General features: G+C 51.2%; 3 protein-coding genes across 16 annotated transcripts in view; 1 reads left to right on the forward strand and 2 right to left on the reverse strand.

Moving 5' to 3' along the window:
- Positions 1-9,874, reverse strand: part of SCRG1 (stimulator of chondrogenesis 1) — a 136,006-nt gene extending 126,132 nt beyond the window's left edge. The window contains exon 1 of the mRNA XM_065545684.1: positions 9,746-9,874. The gene's annotated coding sequence lies outside the window, so the exon portion shown is untranslated. The remainder of the gene's footprint in view (positions 1-9,745) is intronic.
- HAND2 (heart and neural crest derivatives expressed 2) lies at positions 5,529-20,989 on the reverse strand. 4 transcript variants are annotated; one of them, XM_074040767.1, is made up of 4 exons: positions 19,516-20,989; positions 9,939-18,156; positions 9,746-9,855; positions 5,529-7,709 (listed from the first exon to the last, which is right to left on the reverse strand). In XM_074040767.1, exons 1-2 carry the CDS (start codon positions 20,068-20,070, stop codon positions 18,058-18,060), a joined length of 654 nt encoding a protein of 217 aa, XP_073896868.1. In that variant the 5' UTR covers positions 20,071-20,989; the 3' UTR covers positions 5,529-7,709; positions 9,746-9,855; positions 9,939-18,057. The 4 variants fall into 4 exon arrangements, with proteins under 4 accessions (XP_073896868.1, XP_073896869.1, XP_005556373.1 ...); XM_074040768.1 differs by having other exon boundaries at positions 5,529-6,594; positions 9,746-18,156; XM_005556316.4 differs by having other exon boundaries at positions 9,746-18,156.
- LOC102134481 (uncharacterized) overlaps positions 13,204-21,518 on the forward strand; it is a 65,739-nt gene continuing 57,424 nt past the window's right edge. For 2 of the 11 annotated variants that reach the window (XR_012435228.1, XR_012435223.1), the window contains exons 1-2: positions 13,204-13,298; positions 14,311-14,450. Coding sequence is in view for 1 of the 11 variants with exons in the window: in XM_074040769.1 (XP_073896870.1) it covers positions 20,026-20,676 (651 nt within the window). In the remaining 10 variants the exon portion in view is untranslated. Of the gene's footprint in view, positions 13,855-14,310; positions 14,451-15,525; positions 15,651-15,768; positions 19,621-20,025; positions 21,404-21,518 lie in introns of those variants that run through there. The other 9 variants (XR_012435229.1, XR_012435224.1, XR_012435227.1 and 6 more) reach the window with 6 other exon arrangements.

Raw genomic sequence — 21,518 nt, forward strand, 5'->3', positions numbered from 1 at the left:
CAAGCCTGTGGGAGAAGCACTCGGGGCCCGGGAGGCCGAGGTGGGAATGCCTGCTCTTGGGATAAATGCCGCTGCATTTGTTGGGCGGCTTTGTCAGTTTGGAAAGCTTGTCCCTGCACTCCCACAGTTTGTGCTTGCAGGGCTGGGTGCCGAGGCGAGATAGCCAGCTTCCCTCTTCTTTAGAATATTTCCGTAAACCAGACTGCATCGGAGCAGCCGGGTGGTGGTACGGCTGGTGGCAGACGGTGCAGATGTGCCAGGTTTGGAAACAGACCCCACTGCATATTATTCCACTTCACAAGTACTAAGGAGGAGTCCAGAATTGGTGGCAGTCCTCCCTCTTCTTTTCTTATGCAAATAACTCAATGCTCTAATCGAAAACCAAAGCTCGAGGGCCTGCTTTTGCGAGGGGCACTGAAGAAAGAAGACAGGGTTGCGCGCGCGCGTGCGGGAGCGTCAGAAGCGAAATCTCACTCGCGGGGAGGATGGGACGCGTGGGGACTGAAGGCGGCGTCTGCCTGAATAAAGCCCTCGCGTGCTCTGAGCCTCCCACTCTGTCCTGCAGGCCTGAACCTCGCGAGTGGAGCCTGGCGCTTTTCCTCCCCGGGAGCACCAAGGATAGTATGCGCGGGGTCTAGACGGAGTCGGTGGCGGCGGCCGCAGCGCTTCTCAAAGCCCGCCTCTGCCTCCGGCCTCCTTGGAGGGCGGTGGCGGGACCTGGGCTCGCAGCGTCTCCCTGGGGCTGTGCGCCTCGGCCTGGCGGCTGCTGGGCAGAAACCTCATTTCTTTCCTTCCTTCCCGAGTGAGCTCACTTCCTCCCCGCGCCGCTGCCTTCCGTCGGCCGTAACCCGCTCCCGGGCCGCGCGGCTGCAGCCGGGCACGCGGGACTCCTGGTGCCTGGCCAGCTCTGCGCCCCTCCCTGCCCCAGGGCCCTTCTCGGGGGAGATGTCCAGGACCTGAAAGAGATTCCTCAGGAGAAAGCGGAAACCTCTGAAAGGAGAGAAAACCGCCTGTTTGCAAGAAAACTGTGAGCGCAGTCTGGAAGGCAAGGAAGCCGAGGCGCTCGGGGAGATTCATCCACATGCCTCTTGACTCGGGCCCAATACCTGCGTCTCCTTCCTTCTCTTTCTCGCTCTCATTTCCCCTGCTTCTCACTTTAGTTCACTTGTGTTTTAAAAATTCATATGCGGGCTCGTTTAAAAAGCAATTTCACATTTTGAAGTCGGCAGCAGCAGAGGGAGAATTACAAATAGGATTGATTTAATTAGCTGGTAATGCTTCTCTCATGCCCTATAATTAAACAGAGATTCTAATGGCGCTTCAGGGCCCAAAAGTGATTATTACTAGCATATTTTACATTTACATTAAAACGCTGTCCCCGGGGTGTAGTCCAGGATCTGGCTCCATTTATTCAAATTTCTAACCTGAGTACTGAAGCCAGAACACTGCTCCCCAGCAATGGAAGGATGGCGTGTGGGGGCTGTGGTTTGGTTTGTTTGGCTGATTTTAACTTTTGTTCTGTTCTGTTCCTAAGGCCTAAGGAAAGACAGCCGATGGCTCCCAAAACAACTCTGTCCGGTAACACCGGGGCAACTTCAACCCCACTAAGACCCAGGCCAAAACCATATATATATGAATTAATGCAAAACAGAGTCACTTTGGTGCCTACCCCGCCACAAATAGGTAGGCACATCCAGGTAGCTCTGTCTGCAGATCGGACCTGGTGCCTTGCAGTGGTAGCCCTATGGAGATCCAGAAGCCCCGTTTCCAGCTACTTAGTCTCTCCTGCAGTCTTCTCTCCAGCGTGGTGATCTAGCAACTTCCCTCTCCCTGGGATTCCCTGTGAATCCTCTCTAGTCGGGATATAGCCTCTCTCCAGCCCAGTGACGTAGCGCTCCAAAACCGGGTACCCACCCCGGCAACCGGAAGCCCTAACTGTCCTCCATCCTGCCTCCGCAGTCAATAATCTCCAGGATCCGAGCAAAGTGCCTGTCCACGTTGTCACCAGATCCACTAGCGTTTTTGATGAGAGCTGCTACCCTTTTGGAAACACGATTCCCTCTCTCCAGTAGAGAAGAATCTATTCTTCTGGGCTGGGGTAGACAAAGAATAACCAAAACAAAGTATGTGGTGTGTTGCTGCTTTTTTTGTTTTGTTTTTGAAATGGAGTCTCGTTCTGTCACCTAGGGTGGAGTGCAGGAGTGCAGTGGCACCATCTCGGCTCACTGCAACCTCCACCTCCCGGGTTCAAGCGATTCTCCTGCCTCAGCCTCCTGAGTAGCTGTGACTACAGGCGCCCTCCACCAAGCTCACCAGGTTGTCCAGGCTGGTCACGAACTCCTGACCTCAAATGATCGGCCCACTTCGGTCTCCCAAAATGCTGGGATTACAGGCGTGAGCCACCGCGCCCGGTGGAAAACATTAGCCTCTAATAGCAGTCTTGGAGTGGAGTGAAGACGTTCAGGAAGTGGTGGAGATAGGCCTGCTCAATTAACCGGCCTCAGATGTCATTTCTCCAGCTACCTCTTTTCTCACCTGGCCTGGCCCTCTACACCATTGTTTTGTATTTTGTTTTTTCTTTTTCTGCAAAACGTTTTCTGCTGCAACTTTCTCTTTATGCCTTTATCTTTCTTAAACAAGAGATCCCTGGAAATAACTACCTAAAGAGGGGAGAGGAGCCCTCCCCACCCCCAATTTCATGAATGAGTGCTACATGCTGGCCAGGTACCAAGAGCATCTTTAGATCTTTAGATCTGAGTCTTCTTATCTGTGAAAAAGAGGTTAAAGCAGATGAACTCTAAAGGCCTGTTTCCAGTCTTAAATTCAACACTTTCAAGACAATTTTTTTTCTGTATTCCTGTGTATATATGTTATGTAATATATATTATAATGTATGTATATAAACTTGGCTTAGTAATGTTCTGTGCTGAGATGCAGATGAGGAGGACATTTTAAACTTCTAAGGTGCCCTCCCTCTTTGGTTGGTTCCTCCCAGACGAACTTTCCTTGTGGGACAGAAAGAGACCCTCAGGGTGGAAAGCACCAGAGGCAGATCTCCTGAACACGGTGCTATCCAAGTCTATTCATGGTCACATGATTCATTGGGACTGTAAATCCTCATCAGAACACAAGCATCAGACTCTCTGACCCTGCCAATTCGAGTACTAATGGTAAAATCATCCAAGAGGCTGGCCAATATATGCACACATTAATTAGAGTTACGTGGGCCTTTGGCTTCCAGTCTGATGAACAACTCCAGGGATGCAGGGGGCAGAGGGTTTGGGGTCCTCTTCACCCAGCAGATGCCCTTTGGTCCTGCGAGGGCATTAGTCCAATATACTGGGTGATCTGAAAGCTAACCCCTTTCAGAGGATGGCTTAACCTCAGCAACTAAGGCTAAAACCTAGCAGTGGGTCCCTAAGCGGGACAGGGGAAAATAAATCTGTTCAGAGGAAACGAGAATCAGCAGGAAGCTTTTGTTGTTATTACTTCATCTTGTATTACTATGAGACAGGAGTGGGGAGAAGCCCAAAGTGGAAGAAGAGAAATTTTTGGTATGCATGGAAGATGTGGATACTTAGCAACCCTCTCCCCTGGCACTCAAGTGCACATGCAGAGAAAGTAATGGCTATAGTCCATCTAGAAGCTGAAAATGCTTTCAACACCATTTACAAGGATAAGGGAAGGAGCAGCTGGGGGGGCATAGGTTTGATCCAACTTAACTGCAACTCTGGCCAGGTACTACAAGTCACAGAGCATCCCAGAGAGCAGGACTGCCCCCATCCCTGGCACTTTATAGGGACCCTATACATGGCACTTTTCCTACAAGATGTGTCCTTTTCTCCATCCATATCTAACTCCTAGGTGGAGGATAGTCAAGGTCACTCACAGTCTGTATTAGACTTGGGGAGCAAGACCCCTCAGCCTCTCCAAGGGTCACATTGATGTAAATGAAGGTGTCACCTGCTCTGTGTAGGGAAGAGTCACCTCTGTCTTTACCTTCATGCCTTTTTGAATTTGTAAAGGGCAAAATGCCTGGGGTCTATCAAGTCTACACATAGTTATTATACTGCAAAATTTGTCTCAATTGTTTTGTGATAAATGTGTATTTCCTAATCCCCCACCTCCTTCCGTTATAAGCCATGTAAACCATCTATGGACTAGAACATAGCAAAAAACCTCTCTATGGTAGGAGAAAATGTATTTAGTACTTATATGATGCAGACAATGTGGACCTTTTCAGTTTGAGTTGGAGAGAGAGGACACACAAAAATTGAGGAACCATATTCCCACAATTCTAGACAGATTTTGATCTCACTCCTTTTACTTCTTGTATTTCTCTTTCTTTTTTTCTTATTTTTTGTCCTCATCCACAGAGAAAAGACAATCCAATTTGGAGACCTAAGGATTGATTATTCCACATGTGCCCCATCTTCTCTTTCCCAGATATTTGAAATTACAGACAGGTAGAATCTCACACCTTGCCCAAATTCTATTTGGTGTGAGGCTCTTCAAAGCTTCCAGGACGCCCTCCTTCTCCTCTCCCCCTCCCAGCAGAACGGATACAACTGGAGCAACCTGCATTATTCTCGAACCGTAGGGATGATATATCTATTTGCTTTTCCTCTCATTAGGAAGCTCTGAGAGGATGCATAAGAAATGAATCGCAGTAGGTAAGGAAACTGGAGAGAGTTTTCACATGTACATTTTGGGTATTTTTAAACCATGAGAATTACTGCCTGTTCATGAAAAATCAATCTGATTAGAATACATATATATGAGAGAGTTGATGCTAAATATATTCACACAAAACACCACATACTGAGGAGGAGGATGTTACCTACTGATGATGTGGGATTGAAAAACATGCAATAACTTTCTGTTTTGCTCAATGGGTCATAAGTTGAAAACCGAACTAGAAAATATTATTTGTTCACAGAAGTACAAAATCTTAGGTGAGGCAAAATGCACATTATTCCTCTCCTCCCTCACCTTCCCAAATGGAGAGACTTGTCAGTTTAAAGCCATTTGCTCCTCCAGTTAAGTTCTAGGATCAGAGACTTGGAGGACTGGCTGAGCCCTCAGTCCCAAGTGGAAAGGCTAAGCTAGAACACAATTGAAACGAAAAATTGACATTGTCTAATAGATGTTTGAAAATAGACTTTTTTGTTGTTACTAAGAGGACAAGACTTTTCCCTAGAAATGACTGTCTCTCAGAGCACTCCCCTTCATGTACATCCTCTTACACCTTAGCAGACTGAGCACTTTGCTCCCTTCCCAAGGCTTTACCTAGGTGTAAAAGTTCTTGCTACTCATGACACTTTTAAGTTTAAACAAAAAAGGGGGGAGTAATGATGTAAACTCCTTTCATGATGTAAACGCAGAAACAAAGGGATCAACTAAGCAGGGTATTGAACAATCGACCCCTTCTACCCGTAGGTCATTAAATGGCTGCTGGATGACAAAAAGATTTTAAGCTAGAACTGTTTTCCTTTTCAAGAAATATGCAAATAAACAAATCAACTCTACCAAAGTATAGAGCTCTTCAGCTCATTCTTTTGTTTATTTCTCCTGCAGCTTTTCCTGTTTTATAGTCCCAGCTAATAAACAACTTAAGCCACTCTTACAGTGAAGGTCAAATTGCAAAATAAGAGACTTAACTGTCTTGTTTAAAGATATGCTATATATAAAATCACAAGGCAATAATATCTATTCTATCCATTTGTGGCAATAAACAGACCCTCCCCAAAACACAAAATCAGATGGCCTTTTCCCACAAAGGCAGGTGGTTAACAGTAGGATTTTCAAAGGGCACTCATTTATGTTGGAAACTGATAGGCATTTCACATAGTGACCAGGAGAAAGAATGGGTCAATGTTTGTAATACCCAAAAAGGTGGCAACTGGGGGAAATGGTGGGGCAGGAAGGAAATGGAAGGGAGTTGAAAGCATCCTTGGTTTCCCCAGTTGTTTGCAGAAGTTGGAACGTACAGTGTCAGGATTTTTCCAAGATGACAAGGGATAGAAAGTAAAATTATTCCCCTCCTCTCCCGCCAAAAATACCTTCCAGCAAATAAAGATATATTCTCAGGTTGGAGACTTTTCTCCTTCCACAGGAAATGAGCAGAGGTCATTTAGAACCAATTCTCATCGTTTAGTAAAAATAACAGGGTGATTATAGAAGCAACAGAAGGAGACAAGGTGTTTGTGCTAAAAAAAACTTCAAGTTCAGGCCTGGCCTGGAGTGGGAATATCCAAATGGGTTCTTCATATTTCAAGTTTTATAGACAGTCTTTTCCCTAAAGGATATACTTTCATTAGGTCATAAATGCACCAACAGATGAGAGAGGGAAAGAGATGTGTGTGTGTGTGTGTTTGCATGTGGCCAGAATGAAAGAGCAGGTATGGAGGTCAGGCTGTGGGGGGAGGTGGTGGGGCTGTGTGTCACCCACCTGTGCGGGCAGCAGCCAGGGACCACGACTTCAGGCACCTCTCTGTGAGGCTTCCTAGGCTTCTCCTTGGTTATCTTAGTTCTTAGGTTTCCCGTGAGTTCCACTGAGGCTCCTAATTGCTCCAAATCCAGGCATTTACTTGCCTAAAGGCCACAAGAAGTGGGGTGGGGACATATTTTTTTCAGAGAGTTTGTTAAACATTTAACTCAGAGAAGTATATTAGCTGGGTCCTCAGTGCCTGAACTTGGGTGGGAGAAAAATGGGTTATTTGGCGACTTTCATTTCTCGCTGGACACCAGTTCCCCAAATTGGAGACGTTTACCTCCTCGAAGACCCAAGGGGCCCATCTGCGTGCCCCGCGGGAGCCAAAATGCTCTTCATCTTCCCACACCCTGCTCCATGCAAGAGAGGACTTTGCAGACAGAATCGTCCTGACCCGCTAGCCACGCAGGCTTCCTTCCGAGCACTTCTTAAAGTGAGTCCAGGTTTTGCTACCAGTATCAATTAGCCGCTTCTGGCGAGTCCCAGAGAATGTTTAATTAGCTCCACAGCACTGATTCACACTTACAGCTTGGTAGCAGTTTAAAACTTATTGTAAAACACTACCCGGATAATATATTTACTTTTTGTCCAGGCCAGATTAGCAAGACACGCGCACATACTCTACATTTAAGTTACACCGTGAAATGCAGATAAAATATTTCAATAGGCATCTGCAGGCGGCAGAGAAGAACTGGAGCGATGATTATTTTCCTCCTTTTTTTGATTTTCTGTTTCTAAAGAAACCATTGGTATCAAGGACGAGTTAGGTAATGTGTATTAAAAGGCAAGCAGATCGCTCTCGTTTACGGCCAATCATAGTTCAGAGTTCAAGGAAAACTGCCTTTAATTGACACCGTGTATATTCCTCTGCTTCTCTCGGGCTGCCATGGCAGGGACGCCCCAAGAGTATTTATTTCTAGGGTTGGAAACAAAACAACCAACCTCGTCTACTGCGTAAGAGAGCGTTCCAAGATGGACTGCCGGAGAAAGGCTTTTTGACCCCTGTGGAAATTAGTCATATTGACAGACGCCCAGGGAAGGTAAATTACCCCGCGCGCTGACGTTACGCAGAGGCGCGCCGGGTTCCGACTCCACCGCGGCGCCGAGGGGGCCAGAGGTTCCCAGTTCTTCCCCCCATATTTCGACAAAGTCCCACTTTGCTTCTCTGGGCCTGGGATCTCAACGTGAAGGCGACCGAGAGAGCGGTAATAAGGTGCTAGAAAGGAAAAGGCAAGAGAAAACGAAAAAAGTGGAGAGAAATTCTGTACGCCGTAACGCTTAGCAAGCTGGGGAAATGAGGAGAAAACGAGCAAAGTCTGCAGGGGAGGGAGAGAGGGAGGAGGCAGGGAAGGAGAAGACCACGCGGCTCCCGGCGCCCAGGCCGCCACTTGGGAGGTCCCGGCCCCAACGCAGGCCGGGCCAACCATCCCCCCGGGAGGCTCGGGGCTCGGGCGGGGTCACAATTACACCTCGGCTCCAGGCGAGGACTTAAAAACCAAGTGGCGGGGACTGCAGTCTGGAAGCAAGGCCCTGCGGTCATCAGAGGGGGGCCAGGCCCGTGCACAGGAACCTTTTACAAGGCATGTGGGTACAAGAAAAAAAATCAAAATAAACCACTTTCATCCAGCATGGGCAGAGAAAAGAAAAGCTGCCTTCCAGAGGGGGCGAGCGGGAGTTTTGAAATTCATTGTGTGTTTTGCCTTTATGTAAGGAGTTTTGCGTTTTTTACCGATAACCAAGGTGGGACACGAGGGGGAAGTAACTGCTTTTTTTTTTTTTTTCTGGAGAGGGCTGAAATAAGGGGTTCACCGGTTCTTTCACAATCAGATGGTGTCCCAGGACTGCAAGTAACTGCGTATGTCCACACAGCGCGTTACCCAAAGAAGAATCTTTGCGTGACCGTATTGTTTTTGGTATAAAATAGGGCCTAACTGTCCCACCTCTTTTCTTTTTAAAAACTGAATCTGTGGAGGGGGCTTATTGGAGAGCATCAAAAGTGTGACATCTGATTTTCTGATTTTACCGGAGATTGGACTGGAGGTCTTCTTTATTAAGAGTAACAGGCGTAGCCTCAAAAGAGCCGGGTCTGGTCGCAAAGTGAAGGCAAAACTAGCGTGGGCCCCCAGCCTCGCCGGCCCCGGCCCTCGGAATGCAAAAGGCGAAAGCGCCCTCCTGGGCAGGGCCAGAGCGAGAGCGAGTGATGAGCTCCTCCCGGACCTCGGGCCTAGCGTCTGAGGTATTTTTAGCTCCTCTCTCTGCTCCCCAGAGGTCCTTTTGTAAGCCTAACAGAGGCTCTGCAAGCTGCCCTCACCCCGAAGGGCTGTGGGAGGAGGCTGCCCGAAGAAAAAAGAAATTGCCTATCTTTAAGTTAAAACAGTATTCGCTCTCTCTAGGTTCCCCTTCTGTTCTCTCATTTTTTTCGCCCGCGGGAACACTCCAAGTTCTACAGTTAAAGAGGACCGCGAGGGCAGGAATGGGTGGGGCCTGGAAATCCGCTCCGAACTGGGTGCGGCACACCTTCCTCTGCCTTTCTGCCTCTCTCCCAGCCACTGCTGCTCCGGGAGCCAGTCTTGGATACCTAGGGTGGGGGACAAGGGGATGGGGGGGATTCTCGGTTGTATACAGGTAGGCAGGGAACCCGGAGCATTTATGTAAAGTTACTTATTTTTTAAAATAAAGGTTTAAAATAAGTTCAAATGTTTCTGCAACAGAGTTTCCAACACACTGTTGGAATGTGAAACTCGGAACCCAGACTAGCAATCCCTAAGTGGGTGAATTCTTATGCAGAAACCTACTTTTCAAGCTCCCCCTCTCACCTTGGAGAGGCCTGTCCAGCCTTCGGCCTTGGGCCGCAGTATGGACTTCCGCAGTCCCCCTTCTCCCCATTCCAGACCCTGCCGAGCCCCTGCTGCATCTGGGACCCGTCTTCACCGTTTCCCAATCCTAGTAGTTAGCCCCTGAGCCCTCTTTTTGGTCTCCACTTTGCCGTTCGAAAATGCCCAGGCTGGTGAATCGACGCTCCGCCGAGCAAAGACGGATGGCTGGCAGGAGCAGGTTCAGGAGCCTGGCCAAAGTATTCTCTGCTTCCGCCTTTGTGTCCGCGCCGCCCCCTGCCCCGGCCCCCTGCTCCCCGCTTCCCGCCAGCATCTCCCCTTCTCTGCACTGGAATGTTTGGCCCGTGCAGCCCACCCCGGCTTCCCGAGATACGCTACAGTTGCCCCCCCACTTCCCGTCCGCCGCGCCCCTACCCACCGGGTTGCCTTCGGGGCCCTTCGGTGCTGTGTCGTCTGCGTGGCGCTGTGAGCTAGGCGAACAGGAACCCCCAGGCCCGCCACTTCTACTCTACTAGCAGCCAGGTAGCCCTGCGGGTCGAAGATGCTCAGAGGAGGAAGAAGTGCAGAGAAAAAATAGAGGAAGGAAGAAGAAAAAAAAAAAAGTAACATACACACAGGCACTCAAAACCAACTTTGGGGTTGGACTTTTTCAGTTTCACACGAAGAGACCTGGAGTATCTGGAGAAGGTTTTTGAAGACGTTTAGGAGGGAGGGTGAGTTTTCTGCGGAGAAACTCAATCTGCCATACAGTAGCGGCCCCATCTGGGATCTGTCACTGCTGACAGCACCACAGGGCACAGCCGTGATCTTCTGCACAGCCTGCACTCCCCGAAATACCCTCCTTAATCAAAGGATGTCTGCGCGCCTGAGCTCAGCTGACCGCGCCGGGAGCACCAGGGCCGGCGGATTCCATCCCGGCCCGCCCCCTCCCCACGCACACAGCCACGGCCCTTCGCCTCTTCGCGGCACATTAATTAAAAGCGGAAAACAGAGGCTGATGTCATTGTTCTCACAAGATCATAAACGTAAAAGAGTCATCCTGTGAGAATCCCTGAAAATGACTTTAATGAATAATTTCAGAGACAGTTATGGCTTTGGGTGATTACTGAGCAAGAATATGAAAACCAGATTTGCAAAGTGAAGGCGATGGTCAAGAGGCCTGGCCGTTACTTTCTTGCATTAAAACCGCACCGGCTTTCCTTCTTAGCCAAGTACTAGTTACCAACTGAGGTTGCGTTTTCAGGTTTTCTTCAAAAGTAACAGTCTTCTTTTCCTGCTTTTCTGCCTTATCCTAAAGACAAAAATGTCAGCTCCAGGCAACGACATTAACAACCCACTTTAAACTGAAGACAACCCTGCACTGGCGTCAGTGGCCATTGGCTTCCATCTTTTTACAAAGGATGGATTTACTGCCATCTTAGGATCATATCTTTTTTGGCCTCTTCTCTAGGCAATGAAGGTTGAACATTCTCACTGACCCTGAGTCAGTACACTGTTTGTTGTAAAGGATCTCGGCGGGTGGGGCAAAAAACAAGTTCCAAACAACCTGCCTTTACAGAAGAGTCTCCCTTACTCTTTAGTTCCGGGTCACCAATGAACTGAAAAATGATTTGGTGATACATTAAGGAATGATATTTTCAAACACTCCATCTAGCCATGAAGAAGCATCAGGTTGGTTAGATCTGGTTGCTCATGATTGGTCATGCATTGAAAATACTATTTGAGAAAACAACTAGGGTGTTAGTCGCAGAAGTGGCCTGGTGAGTACCCTCTGATCTTTTGCACCAACAGTTTAGCTACCTGCAAGTCTGTCTTCTTCGCTTGAAAATCCAAACTGGGACTCTCTGGGCCTGTGTCCCATGTGGATTTATGCCACTTAATTCAAGTAAAAGTTTGTTTATACTCTGAGCAAGAAAGTATTATAGGCACAAGTGATGTGGAGTTTTTTGTTTGCTTATTTTTTGCTGTTGTTTGTTTGCTTTTGAGCGACCTGAGTGATTTAGAAAACTAATGTATCTCAGTCAGCTCCACCATTCAGACAGATCATAGAGAACCCACTTTCCAGCACTCTAGAGAACTGTATTTTGTGCAGATATTGCCCATTTCTCTTCCTCCTAGAAGCACAAATAGGCCAAAATCCTTCAGTCACTCAGGACATAATTGTCTAAAAGTCTCATTCCCTATCCTTAGCCCCCAAACTATAGAGCTGTTTCCTTCCCTCTTGGCTCCAGACAGGGGTGGGTAGGAGAGGGGACCAGGCTCTCAATGGGACATTTCCCTGACTTGAGAGGAAATGTTTCTTTCTGATTCTAGATTACATAAAGACACTTTGGAGTTGGTGTATAGGGTTTCCTCAAAGAACTGAGGTGACATGGTTTTGGGAATTTTCCTCAGTTGGATTCCCTGATTATTTGTGATACTATTTGTGTACCCCAAATAGATCTTCTTGTCGATCCACTCACATCACCAGCTGTTTTCCTTTTCCTCTAGTTACATTCACCCTAGCTTCTGACTGAACACTCCGCTTGCCCTTTGTATCCCGGGCAGGAATAAACAGCATCTTCTGGGTTTGCTTTGAATCCTTGTGCTGCCCAATGAGTCAGAGGTGTAGGGTTGATCCAATAATATGGCTAATTCTCTCCCTGTAAAGACTTTAAATAACGCAGGCCTGTCTTCACCCATCCGCCATTCTTACCATCCTGGACTTCACACCGGTCATGGAGAAGGTGTCCAGAGTGGGAGACAGGCTGGGTGGGTGTGCCTTCCTTTGGCACAGTGGTTAGGCATCCTCTGGGGGAGATTTTGAAAATTGCAGGCTTCGAGTCGAGCCCCTGACCCGCTGAATCAGAATTTCTGGTGAAGGTAGGGTGAAAACCGGGCTGAATTTGTCATTGTATCAAGTTGTCCGGGGAATGGAGAGTTGAGGTGTTGGATTAATCCCAGCACCCCTTACTTCAGGAGAGACCAGCCCAGCACACAGAACGCTAGGGTCAGGGGCGTCAGTCAGCCCGTCCAGGAATTATGCAAATATATGCAGCCTCTACTCTGAACACTGGGACGTAGTAGGGGCCAAAGCTGCCGCCAGCCGTCCTCGCCCTTGCGAGGTGTGTTTGCGCCAAGGACAACTCCCTGGGGGGTTGGGGGAAGGGCGGGGCGAAAGAGGGTCCGGCGCCTCGGCTCGCTAGGTATTTTAGCCTTTAATAACAGGTGCAAAGGCAGCTGCTAAAAGACATCGCATTCTGTAATCAGCTTCTGCCAGGCCATCCCTCTAGAGAGAAACTCCCACAATTCTGGCCCGAGGGCTGTAGGGCGGAGCAGTTGCCAGTGAGAGGAGGGCAGCCCTAAGAGGTGGCATAAGAGCCTTACCCCTAAGAGCCACCCCAGTCCCATCCAGGACTTGCACTGGCACCGCTCGGGCCGCAGTCGTTGCCGCAGGGAAGCTTCGCCTGCGTAGGGACATAGCAAAGAAGCGACCGCCTGTGGAAGGCTTTCCAGGCGGGAGTGCTCCAGCCGTAGCGAGTTGGAAAATTTAGAGTGGGGAGGGGGCAGCAGAGACGTTAACTGGCCCCTCCTTACCCCAAACAAGGAAAACACAAAGTCTTCTGGGCTAAAAATACATATTTATAAAGTCCCTATACGCAGGCGGGCGGCGCGTTCCAGCTGCCGGCCTGGCCCGGGGAGGACTTGGCCGCGCGGCCGCCGATTACACCCAGCTCGGCTGGGATGGCTCCGAGCCGTCTGCCCTGACGTCAGCGAGGCTCCGGCCCCGCCGCGGCCAGATAGGCGAGCGCGGCCGGGCGCGGGCGCGGCACTAATCACTCCCAGATGTCCCTAATAGCGGAGATAAAGACCGACAGAGCGGCCGGGAATAAATTTGTAATCAGGGCTCTACCATCTGATCATCAAAGCGGCCCAAATACCGGGAGAATTTGAAGGGAATGTGTGTGCAGGGGGGTCGCTTGGGGGAAGAGGTGAGGGTGCACTTCACGATGGGAACTGGCTTCGACAGGGTAGAGCAGCGAGAACGGGGCGAGAGATCTGTAAGTTCGGTGCACGTAAGTCAGATACCTGGTGCTCTTTAACCTCCATTAGCCCTCCGACTGAAGCCGCTTAGCGGTTCCAGGGTGACTGGAGCTGAGCAGACAGTTGCTGTGCGGGAAGCACGCGTTGCGCAGCGGCTGGGTGGTAAGGCGGCGCGCTCAGAACTGTCCTGCCCCCGGAAACGTGGGATTGGTTTCCTCTCCCGGAGTTCTCCCCTCCCCCCTCTTTCTAAACATTTAAAAAACACGTAGTCGGTCTCCCCCAACCCCCATTCCCGGTAGACTTAATCCCAATAGCAATTCATTGCACCGTGGAGCTTCCTCAGGGAGGGGGCTGTTGGAGCCTCCAACCGGGGTCCTGGCCCCAGTCTGAGGGTGACTCCTGGGTTTTTCTCTCCAAGAGATCCGCAGGCTCTGAGAGGCCAGGAATCCTGTGCGTCCGGGAGACTTCTTAGCGCCCCCTCCTTACGTGGAGATCTGGACTCTTGTGAGCTGGGTCCAATGGAGGGAATGGGTACCCTCAGGTCACAAGGGTCCACATTCGGCCCTCTAAGGGGCCCATGCCACAAGCCTCCCTCAAGACCATCTCTGCTTGGCACCCACTAGCCAGCTCCTTTTCCAAATCTAGGAGCCTGGGTGGGATTCACAGGCAGGGAGAACTGAAGGCGGCTGTGGAAAACAATCCGCGCAACATTTGATTAAAGCTTCAGGGCTAACTGAGCGGTTTCTTGCGCTTTGTAGGCCCGCAGTGTATATTCAGTCCCAGTTTTCCTGGCACGCTTTGCCCTGCTTAGGTCCCTCTGACACACCTCAGGCCCTTGCAACTGGCCCGGGTTCTCTCTGCAAATCTATAGTCTGGGAAGGAACTCCCAAGTCTCATACTCCCTGCCGCTTTGCATTTGAGCTCATCCTCACCTTCTTCACCCCTTCCTGCGAATTCCAGGTGCGCCCACCTCTCTTGTTCTCCTGCTACTTCACCAATCCGAGTGGGAGACTAGCTCTGCAATTCACGCCAAGCTGGGGCAGCGGCTAGCAGAGTCTGGTCGAAGGAATTGAGGCACCCTCCACTCCTGACACACACACGTAAGTGCTTTCTAAGAGGCCCTCAGGCTGCGCTCTCTAGCACGGCGGCTATATTCATCTCATCACAACCAAACAACTTGGTGCTCCTATACCTAACTAGGCAGCCCAGACCCAGAGGTCCACCTTTCCTAAATGCCTGGGCCTACTGGCTAACCCATCCCGAAAGCTGGAGCTTGCTGTCTCGGCCTGGAAAAGCGCTTTAAGTTGCTGTCGGTGCCCAGGCAATTGGGAGCAGGGCCCCCACTCTGCAGTTTTTCAAACTGCTTCCCAAGCTGAGAATGGGTCTACACACACACACACACACACACACACACACACACACACAGAGTCTACAACTGGCCAAGCCTTTGCCCCTCCGGTGCTTCAGGGTTATCAGGCGCTTGGCCTGCACAGCGGTCTGGGGCAGAGTCCTGACAGCCAGATCTACCATCAATTTACCTTCCGCCGCCGCAGCTTCCCATTTAGCTTTTAACGTCAAATCCTACATTTTTGTCGGCTCCGGCCTGTCTAGAACGCTTGTGATTTCCCTGCAGGAGTGATTGCTCTTAACAAAATGGCAGCAACCACATTATCCGAGCAATTAAAACAGAGGCCTTTTAGCCGGTCCCGCAAGTAGAGGCTTGGAAATTGTTTTAAACAAAGAAGAAGTTAAAAGAGAAATAAGTGTTGGAAGAGAAAAGCATGAAAGCTCAGAAGAAACGCCTGCCCAGTACTCCTTTCACTTCCTGGGACTTGACAACGTGGGGCGGGGATGTTAGGTGGCTGAGACAGTCTGGGGTGACAGATAATCTGGGGCGTCCTGCCGGTTGAAGCATCTGGTCAGTTGGGGTGTGCGTCTGGTTAGGGGGTTCAGCCGCCTGCAGGTTCAGGCAGCTGGGCATTCTGCCGTCTGAGGTGTCAGGTCTGCTGGGTATCTGGCTGGTTAGGGTTTCTGGCGAGTTGAAATGGCAGGGCGGGTGGGGTGACCAGGCCTGGTGCTGCTGGCCCTGAGGAAGAGGAGGCAGGCTGCGCTTGGCCGGGGCCAAAGAGGAGCGCAGGTTTAAAAAGCATGTGTATTAGCAAGTTTCTCCGTAGCAATGGTGAGCCAGGCTCTTTTGGTTTCCCTCTGCTGTTGTTTAAGAAGCCAGAGAAAGTGTTAAACCTGCAGAAGTGTCTTAAGGCCCAGATGGCGGAGACCAGCTACGCAAGGCGCACAGAAGGGTACGTGCCTGGTGAAGACAACTCTCCGGCCCCTGTTTTTAAAACCTCACCTCCTCCACCACCTCCTCCACCACTGTTTACTCCAACACTTTGGTAGGCTCCTTTCTCCCAAGTCTAGGACCTGATGGCTTTCTCCTGAGCGGATTAAAATAAAGACGCAGAAGACAACTGAAACCAGGAGAGGGAGGGAACCACTCGATCAAACGCAGGAGGATTGGGAGAGCAACAGAAAATCAGGGCGCGCCTCCCCCACACCTCCTCTCCGTGTTATAAACAAAGGCAAGTGTCTGTAAACACAGCCCCGCGCCCACCAGGTCGACCCAGCGCCGGCTGACCCAAGAGGAGAAAGTTCAGATCGCTTTGGCCGAGTTGTTCTAACCCCTCGCCCTCGCGTTGTCAGCTGCCCGCAGAAGTCCGCAGAGCCTCTAGCTTGTCTCTCCCTGGGCACTTCTGAAATCGCCCACGCCGGGTCTGATTCGGCCTGCTGCAGGCAGAGGGGTCATAGTGGACACCAGCTAGGCGCGGGAACCCTTGGGATATCGCGGCAGGGTCTGTGCCCGAGGCCAAGGTGCGAACATCACCCTGAGGATGGGTTCCAGGATGGAAACCCTCTGGCAAGCCTCTCCAACACCAGATTTATATACGCGGTGTTTCATGAAACAAACCACTTTTTAATACGGTTCACCTTTCTCTCTCCTCCGCCCACCCCCTTCCAAAATCCCTCCCAGCCTCCTCCCCCCTCCCCTCAGCCGGCACAGGCACTTTAGTTTCTCCGGTTTCTAGAGCTGAGATTCAAGCTTCCGCCAAGGCTGCAGGCAAAGGAGGCCGCTGGGACTTTCTTCCGGGACGAGCTGGGACTCAGGGAGCCCAAAGACCCAACAGGGAGAGATCCCGGGTCCCCGGCTGCCAGTAGTCCCGGGAGGGTGTCGCTTGTTCCGCTGGGCTGCGGCCGGGAAGACTTCAGACACCGCACAGTTAATATTGAGTTCCCTGTAACTCCTTGTAAATCTAACCCACCCCTCGCCCTCCTTTAAATCCGTGGTCTTGTTCGCGATTTCTTACTTGACGTAAAATTCCTTGTTACCTAATCATGGACTTTTTCGAAACTCCTTCCACTCCCCTTTCCCGCCTGCTCAGATGAGAATCCCGCGTATAGAATACAAGCAAAATCCTCTCCTCTCTTTTTTCCTTTTTTTTTTTTTCTTGGATGAAAGCCCCATAGTTTGAATTAAACACCCAGACTAGTTCCCGTTGCAGCAATAATGCCGGGGTTCTCACAACTCCTCCACCAGAAACACACTCTCCAAACAAAAACTGACGGCCTCAAGAAACGGCTTCTGATTGATTTCAGGAACGCAAGAGCACCTTTACAGCTTCTGAGCGAACTGCCGGGCTGGGTTCTCCAGCCCAGATCTTCCTTCTAGAGAATACTCAGCGTTCTCCAGCTGGCGGAAGAGGGAAAGAGACACCACACCGACAGAGCCCAGACCCTTTGTAGGGTTTGTAACAAGGACACTTCTCTTCAAGAGCACCTCCTCCTCCTGCGCAGACCGCAGGTCAGGTTGACTGGTTGGAACCACTGAGTCTTTAAAATAAAGTTAGAGGCAATCATGATAATTTAGTTTACTTCTGAATATTTTAAATATTATGAAAACAAGTATAACAGCTTTGTTTTCAAAACTCTTTTGAGGTATCAACCATTAAAAGATTAGGGTTCCTGTAAAAAAAAAAAAAAAAAAAAAACAACACAGTGGTTTATTGAATACTTACAACGTTTACACCTTCAATATTAATTAAATTCCATTTAGTTTTAGAGGACGGAAGTGCACAAAACAAGTGGCTGTTGGAAACATCTTCAAAGAGGGAACGACCACAGATGAACGGACAGCACTAGATACCGACCCCAACGGAAATGTTAGCGGCCCTGTTTTCCGCTTTGAAATAAAACTTTATAATCCCCAGGAATATTTATATCCAAAGGCCAAGCATTAAAGATACACTTCACAAACGCACTAGTGCCCACTGTCTTTATCTGGAAGGGGTTGGATAGGTTGGCGGGGGGCAACGCTGGTGTCTACACAGCCAAGAGGGAACATTCACGCACACAGAATCTACGAGACGACGGGATCCCTTACCACACGGGAGTGTCCTCTTCATATTAAAATATGGAATGCTTTTCTTCAAATATCCATTTTTTTTTTTTGGAGGGGGAGACGGGGAGCGGATGCCTCAAAGGGGGTCAAAGAGAGGGGAAGGAAATTGCACATAAATAAACCGGATGATTCCAAATGCAAGGAGTCCTCAGAGCCGAGCGCGGACGGCTTTTCCGGAGTCCTGGGTCTGCATCTGGCGCCTTGGCCCCGGCTCACTCGCGCTCTCTTCCTCCTCCTCCTTCGCCTCCTCCTCCTCACTGCTTGAGCTCCAGGGCCCAGACGTGCTGCGGCCAGCCCGTCCGGCCTTTGGTTTTCTTGTCGTTGCTGCTCACTGTGCTTTTCAAGATTTCGTTCTGGACAGAGGGAAGGCGAGGGCAAGAAAAGTGGAAAGAGAAATTCAGAGAGGATACCTGGTTCCACACCGACCCGGCACTTCCTGGGCCGGAGGAGACAGTGAACCAGAGAGGAAAGGATACGATGGGGGAGTCCCAGCCCCTGCAGAGAAGCTACAAAGGTTAGCGCTACCCTAGCCGGCGCGGAGGCCTCCGAGCTGCAGAGCTCAACTACCGGATCCACAAGTTTATAAACAACCGCCGGTTTTCGAGTCGTTTATGGAGGAGCTGGGGGCCTTTTCTCTTACTCCAGATGTAGGGGCGGGCACTGGAGTCGGCGCTAAGTCTGATTTCTCTGTTTTCATTAGCAATCCCAGATCCACCTCTAGGAAAAACAGGGCGAAGGAGCCTGTTTCGGCCTGGGCCTCTCGGCCAGAGGCTCTCGGCCTCCGGCTCAGCAGTGCCTCTCCTTCAAGGCCTCTGAAATCTCTGGTTATTCGGGAGGTCACTCGATTATGCAGCCACCAAAGGGCTGCAGGGACCAAAGAAGAAAAATTTGACAAATTTTATTTTCCGGGCCCTTCGTGGACATAGCTCTATCCTGCACCACCGCCCTGTGGGCACTTGGTAGGAATCTTAGAAAACTTTAAGCGGCTCAATTTACTTTCGTGTTATTTTTGAAACAATGACCACAGTAATACCTTTTCCCCCTTAAAATGTACCGGCTCATTCAAATAAAATTAGAAATGCCAATGGAATATATTTATCTGGGAAATTACATTTTAACGTCATAGCCATGGAAAAATTGGAACTGTATTTTGAAGTCAAAAGTACTTATTTTATGTTTACCATTACGTCTTCAGGGCATAGTATGAGAACCACCACAAAACTCAGGACTCAGTCTCAGTGGCAGCCTCCTTCTGGGAGTGGGGTAGGGAGTGCTATCAATAGTGAAATAATGGGAATCAAGGGCTTCTTGGAGACTTATTCTGGAAACATCTGAAAGCAAGATCCGATTGGAGGCCGAAAGAAGGGTCTAACAGATACGGGATGAGGTGTCCGTCCAGACCAGTGCGATCGCGATAGATCAAGACCCAGAGTTTTCGAGGTCCGTCCTAAGTGCTAGGGGAGCAGTGATAACCCGGAGGTAAGATCACCAGCGCAAAGCATCCCTAACCTTTTCCTCTTCCTGCTAACACCCTCCCCTCAACTCTCTGCTTATGCCGGAAGCCATCCTCACACTACCTGGTGCAAACAACCTTGGCGCGGGACGCAGCCAAAGAACACGAGTTGCCATTTCTCAGCCCAATTGGAAAGAGGCCGGGAGCACCCGTTCCCTGATCCCCTCAGCCCCACCGCCTGCCGCCCCCTGGTACTGACCAGCTCCTTCTTCCTCTTCTCCTCTTTCACGTCGGTCTTCTTGATCTCTGCCTTGAAGGCCTCCGCCTCGCCATTCTGGTCGTCCTTGGCCAGCAGGTCCATGAGGTAGGCGATGTAGCTGGTGGCCAGGCGCAGGGTCTTGATTTTGGAGAGTTTGGTGTCGGCGGGTACGTTGGGGATGCACTCGCGCAGTTCGGCGAAAGCGCTGTTGATGCTCTGAGTCCTGCGCCGCTCCTTGCGGTTGGCGGTGCCGCGGCGCTTCACCGGTCGCGGCCCCCCCAGGCCCGGGGGCCCGGCGCCCGGCGGCACCCCCCCGTAATGGGAGTGGTCCAGGCCGGCGGCGCCGCTGGCATACTCGGGGCTGTAGGACAGGGCCATGCTGTAGTCGGGGGGCGACATCTCGGGGTGGCCGATGAGCCAGCCATGGAAGTAGGGGTTCTCCTCATGGCTGCAGCGGCTGGCGGCGGCGGCGGCAGCTGCGGCGGCGGCGGCGGCAAACGGGTAGCCCTCATGGTGCACCACCGGGTGGTGGGGGAAACCGCCTACCAGACTCATTTCGCCCTCCGCGCCCCTCCACGCGCCCCAGCGTGCGCGCAGCCCCGCCGCGCCCTCGGCCCGGGCCCCTGCCTCGGCGCTCGGCGTCCTCCCCCACCCCCCACCCCCCAGCCCCCGGGAGCCCGGGCCCGCCCGGCAGCCGCAGAGGGGGCTGCTGCAGCCCGGGCCCCGTCCCCCCGCCTGGCCAGCCGGGCCCGCTTCAGCAGCGCTGCGGCCGCCGGCTCCCCATGGGGCGCGGCGAGCTGGTCCTGGCACCGTGCGCCCCTGGCCGCCGCCGCCGCCGGTTCCCGCCTTGCTCCACGGCCCGTGCTTCGGCTCCTGCTTCCCGGGCTGCTGCGCGGAGGCAGAATCCTCTCGTGCTCATACAAAGGCGAGGCTGCTGCGCGGAGTCTCGGGAATCCAAGCCCGGGCCGCGGTCCTGGCACCGAAGCTAACCCGGAATCCAGGGGCGAGTCTGAGCCGCGGCTGGAGGAGCCGGTCCAGCTGTGCCGGGAGGCGGCGGGGTCGACTGCTTACTGCAAAACTACCTCCGTGCGACCCTCCCCTTCCCGCTTTTCCCCTCCCCCTACCAGCCCGATCTGGGTTCTTGGGCGCTTATTGTTTTAATGAAATTTTTGGTTGTTGTTGTTTTGGTCCTTAAATGTGATTTTAGCTGCGAGTAACGTGTCCTCGCTCCTCTCGGGCTCTCTCGGAGGGTTTTCAGAGAGGTCTCAGTGCATCCATTTTCTCAGATCCTCTCCTTTCGGGTTAAGGATCTGGGGCCCTGAATGAGCCTTGGAGCTCGAAGGCCGCGGCTCGGGCTCTCGGAGGGCTCTGCGCAGTGGCTCAGGAAGCTCCGGGATGACGGCGGTGGTTCTCCTGGGCTGGACGACGTGAGGGGAGCAAGCAGATTTTCCCAGCAAGATCTCCATGTACAGCTACATCTTTAGGGCTGCTCGGGTTAATATATGTCGTCAGAGGCTCCTCACGCCAATCCCGGGGCTGCGGGGGCGGCGCCTGGAGCTCTCGGCAATAAAACTTTTTGATGTTCACGTTGCTAATTGCCGAGGTCCTCTTCCAGGATTGGCTACCTCCTCATAACCATAAGATAATTAAAACTTAGGGCGGGGGGGCAGGGTTAAAAAAACTTTTTTTTTTTTTTTAATCAGCCAGAGGATAATGCAAGTGTTTAACAGATGCTTCACTATTAAAATATTTTTCCCCCCAAGTCTCAAATATTGAAGAATCTCTAACCAGGTACAGTATCACTCCGCTCTCTTTTCTGGTCGAAAAGAAAGAAAGAAAGAAAGAAAACACAGGTACTGCTTTTCGAAGTGCTTTGTAGGTAGTCGAGGTAAGAAAATAGACGCAGGCAGCCTCTTACAATTTTGTGCAGGGGCGCCGGGAGCCTCGTGGCGGGCGGTGGGGTCCCCCACAAAGGCGCGGCTGGGAGCCGGCGCTCTTTGCCC

The sequence above is a fragment of the Macaca fascicularis genome, chromosome 5 (assembly GCF_037993035.2).
Source record: "Macaca fascicularis isolate 582-1 chromosome 5, T2T-MFA8v1.1".
Classification (NCBI taxonomy): Eukaryota; Metazoa; Chordata; class Mammalia; order Primates; family Cercopithecidae; genus Macaca; species Macaca fascicularis.

Excerpts from the sequence above, each read along its gene's own strand:
- HAND2 (XM_074040767.1), bottom strand. The coding sequence starts at position 20,070 with ATGAGTCTGGTAGGCGGTTTCCCCCACCACCCGGTGGTGCACCATGAG. Across the intron at positions 18,157-19,515 it reads AGAAGAGGAAGAAGGAGCTG|AACGAAATCTTGAAAAGCAC; the intron begins GTCAGTACCAGG and ends CCCTCTGTCCAG.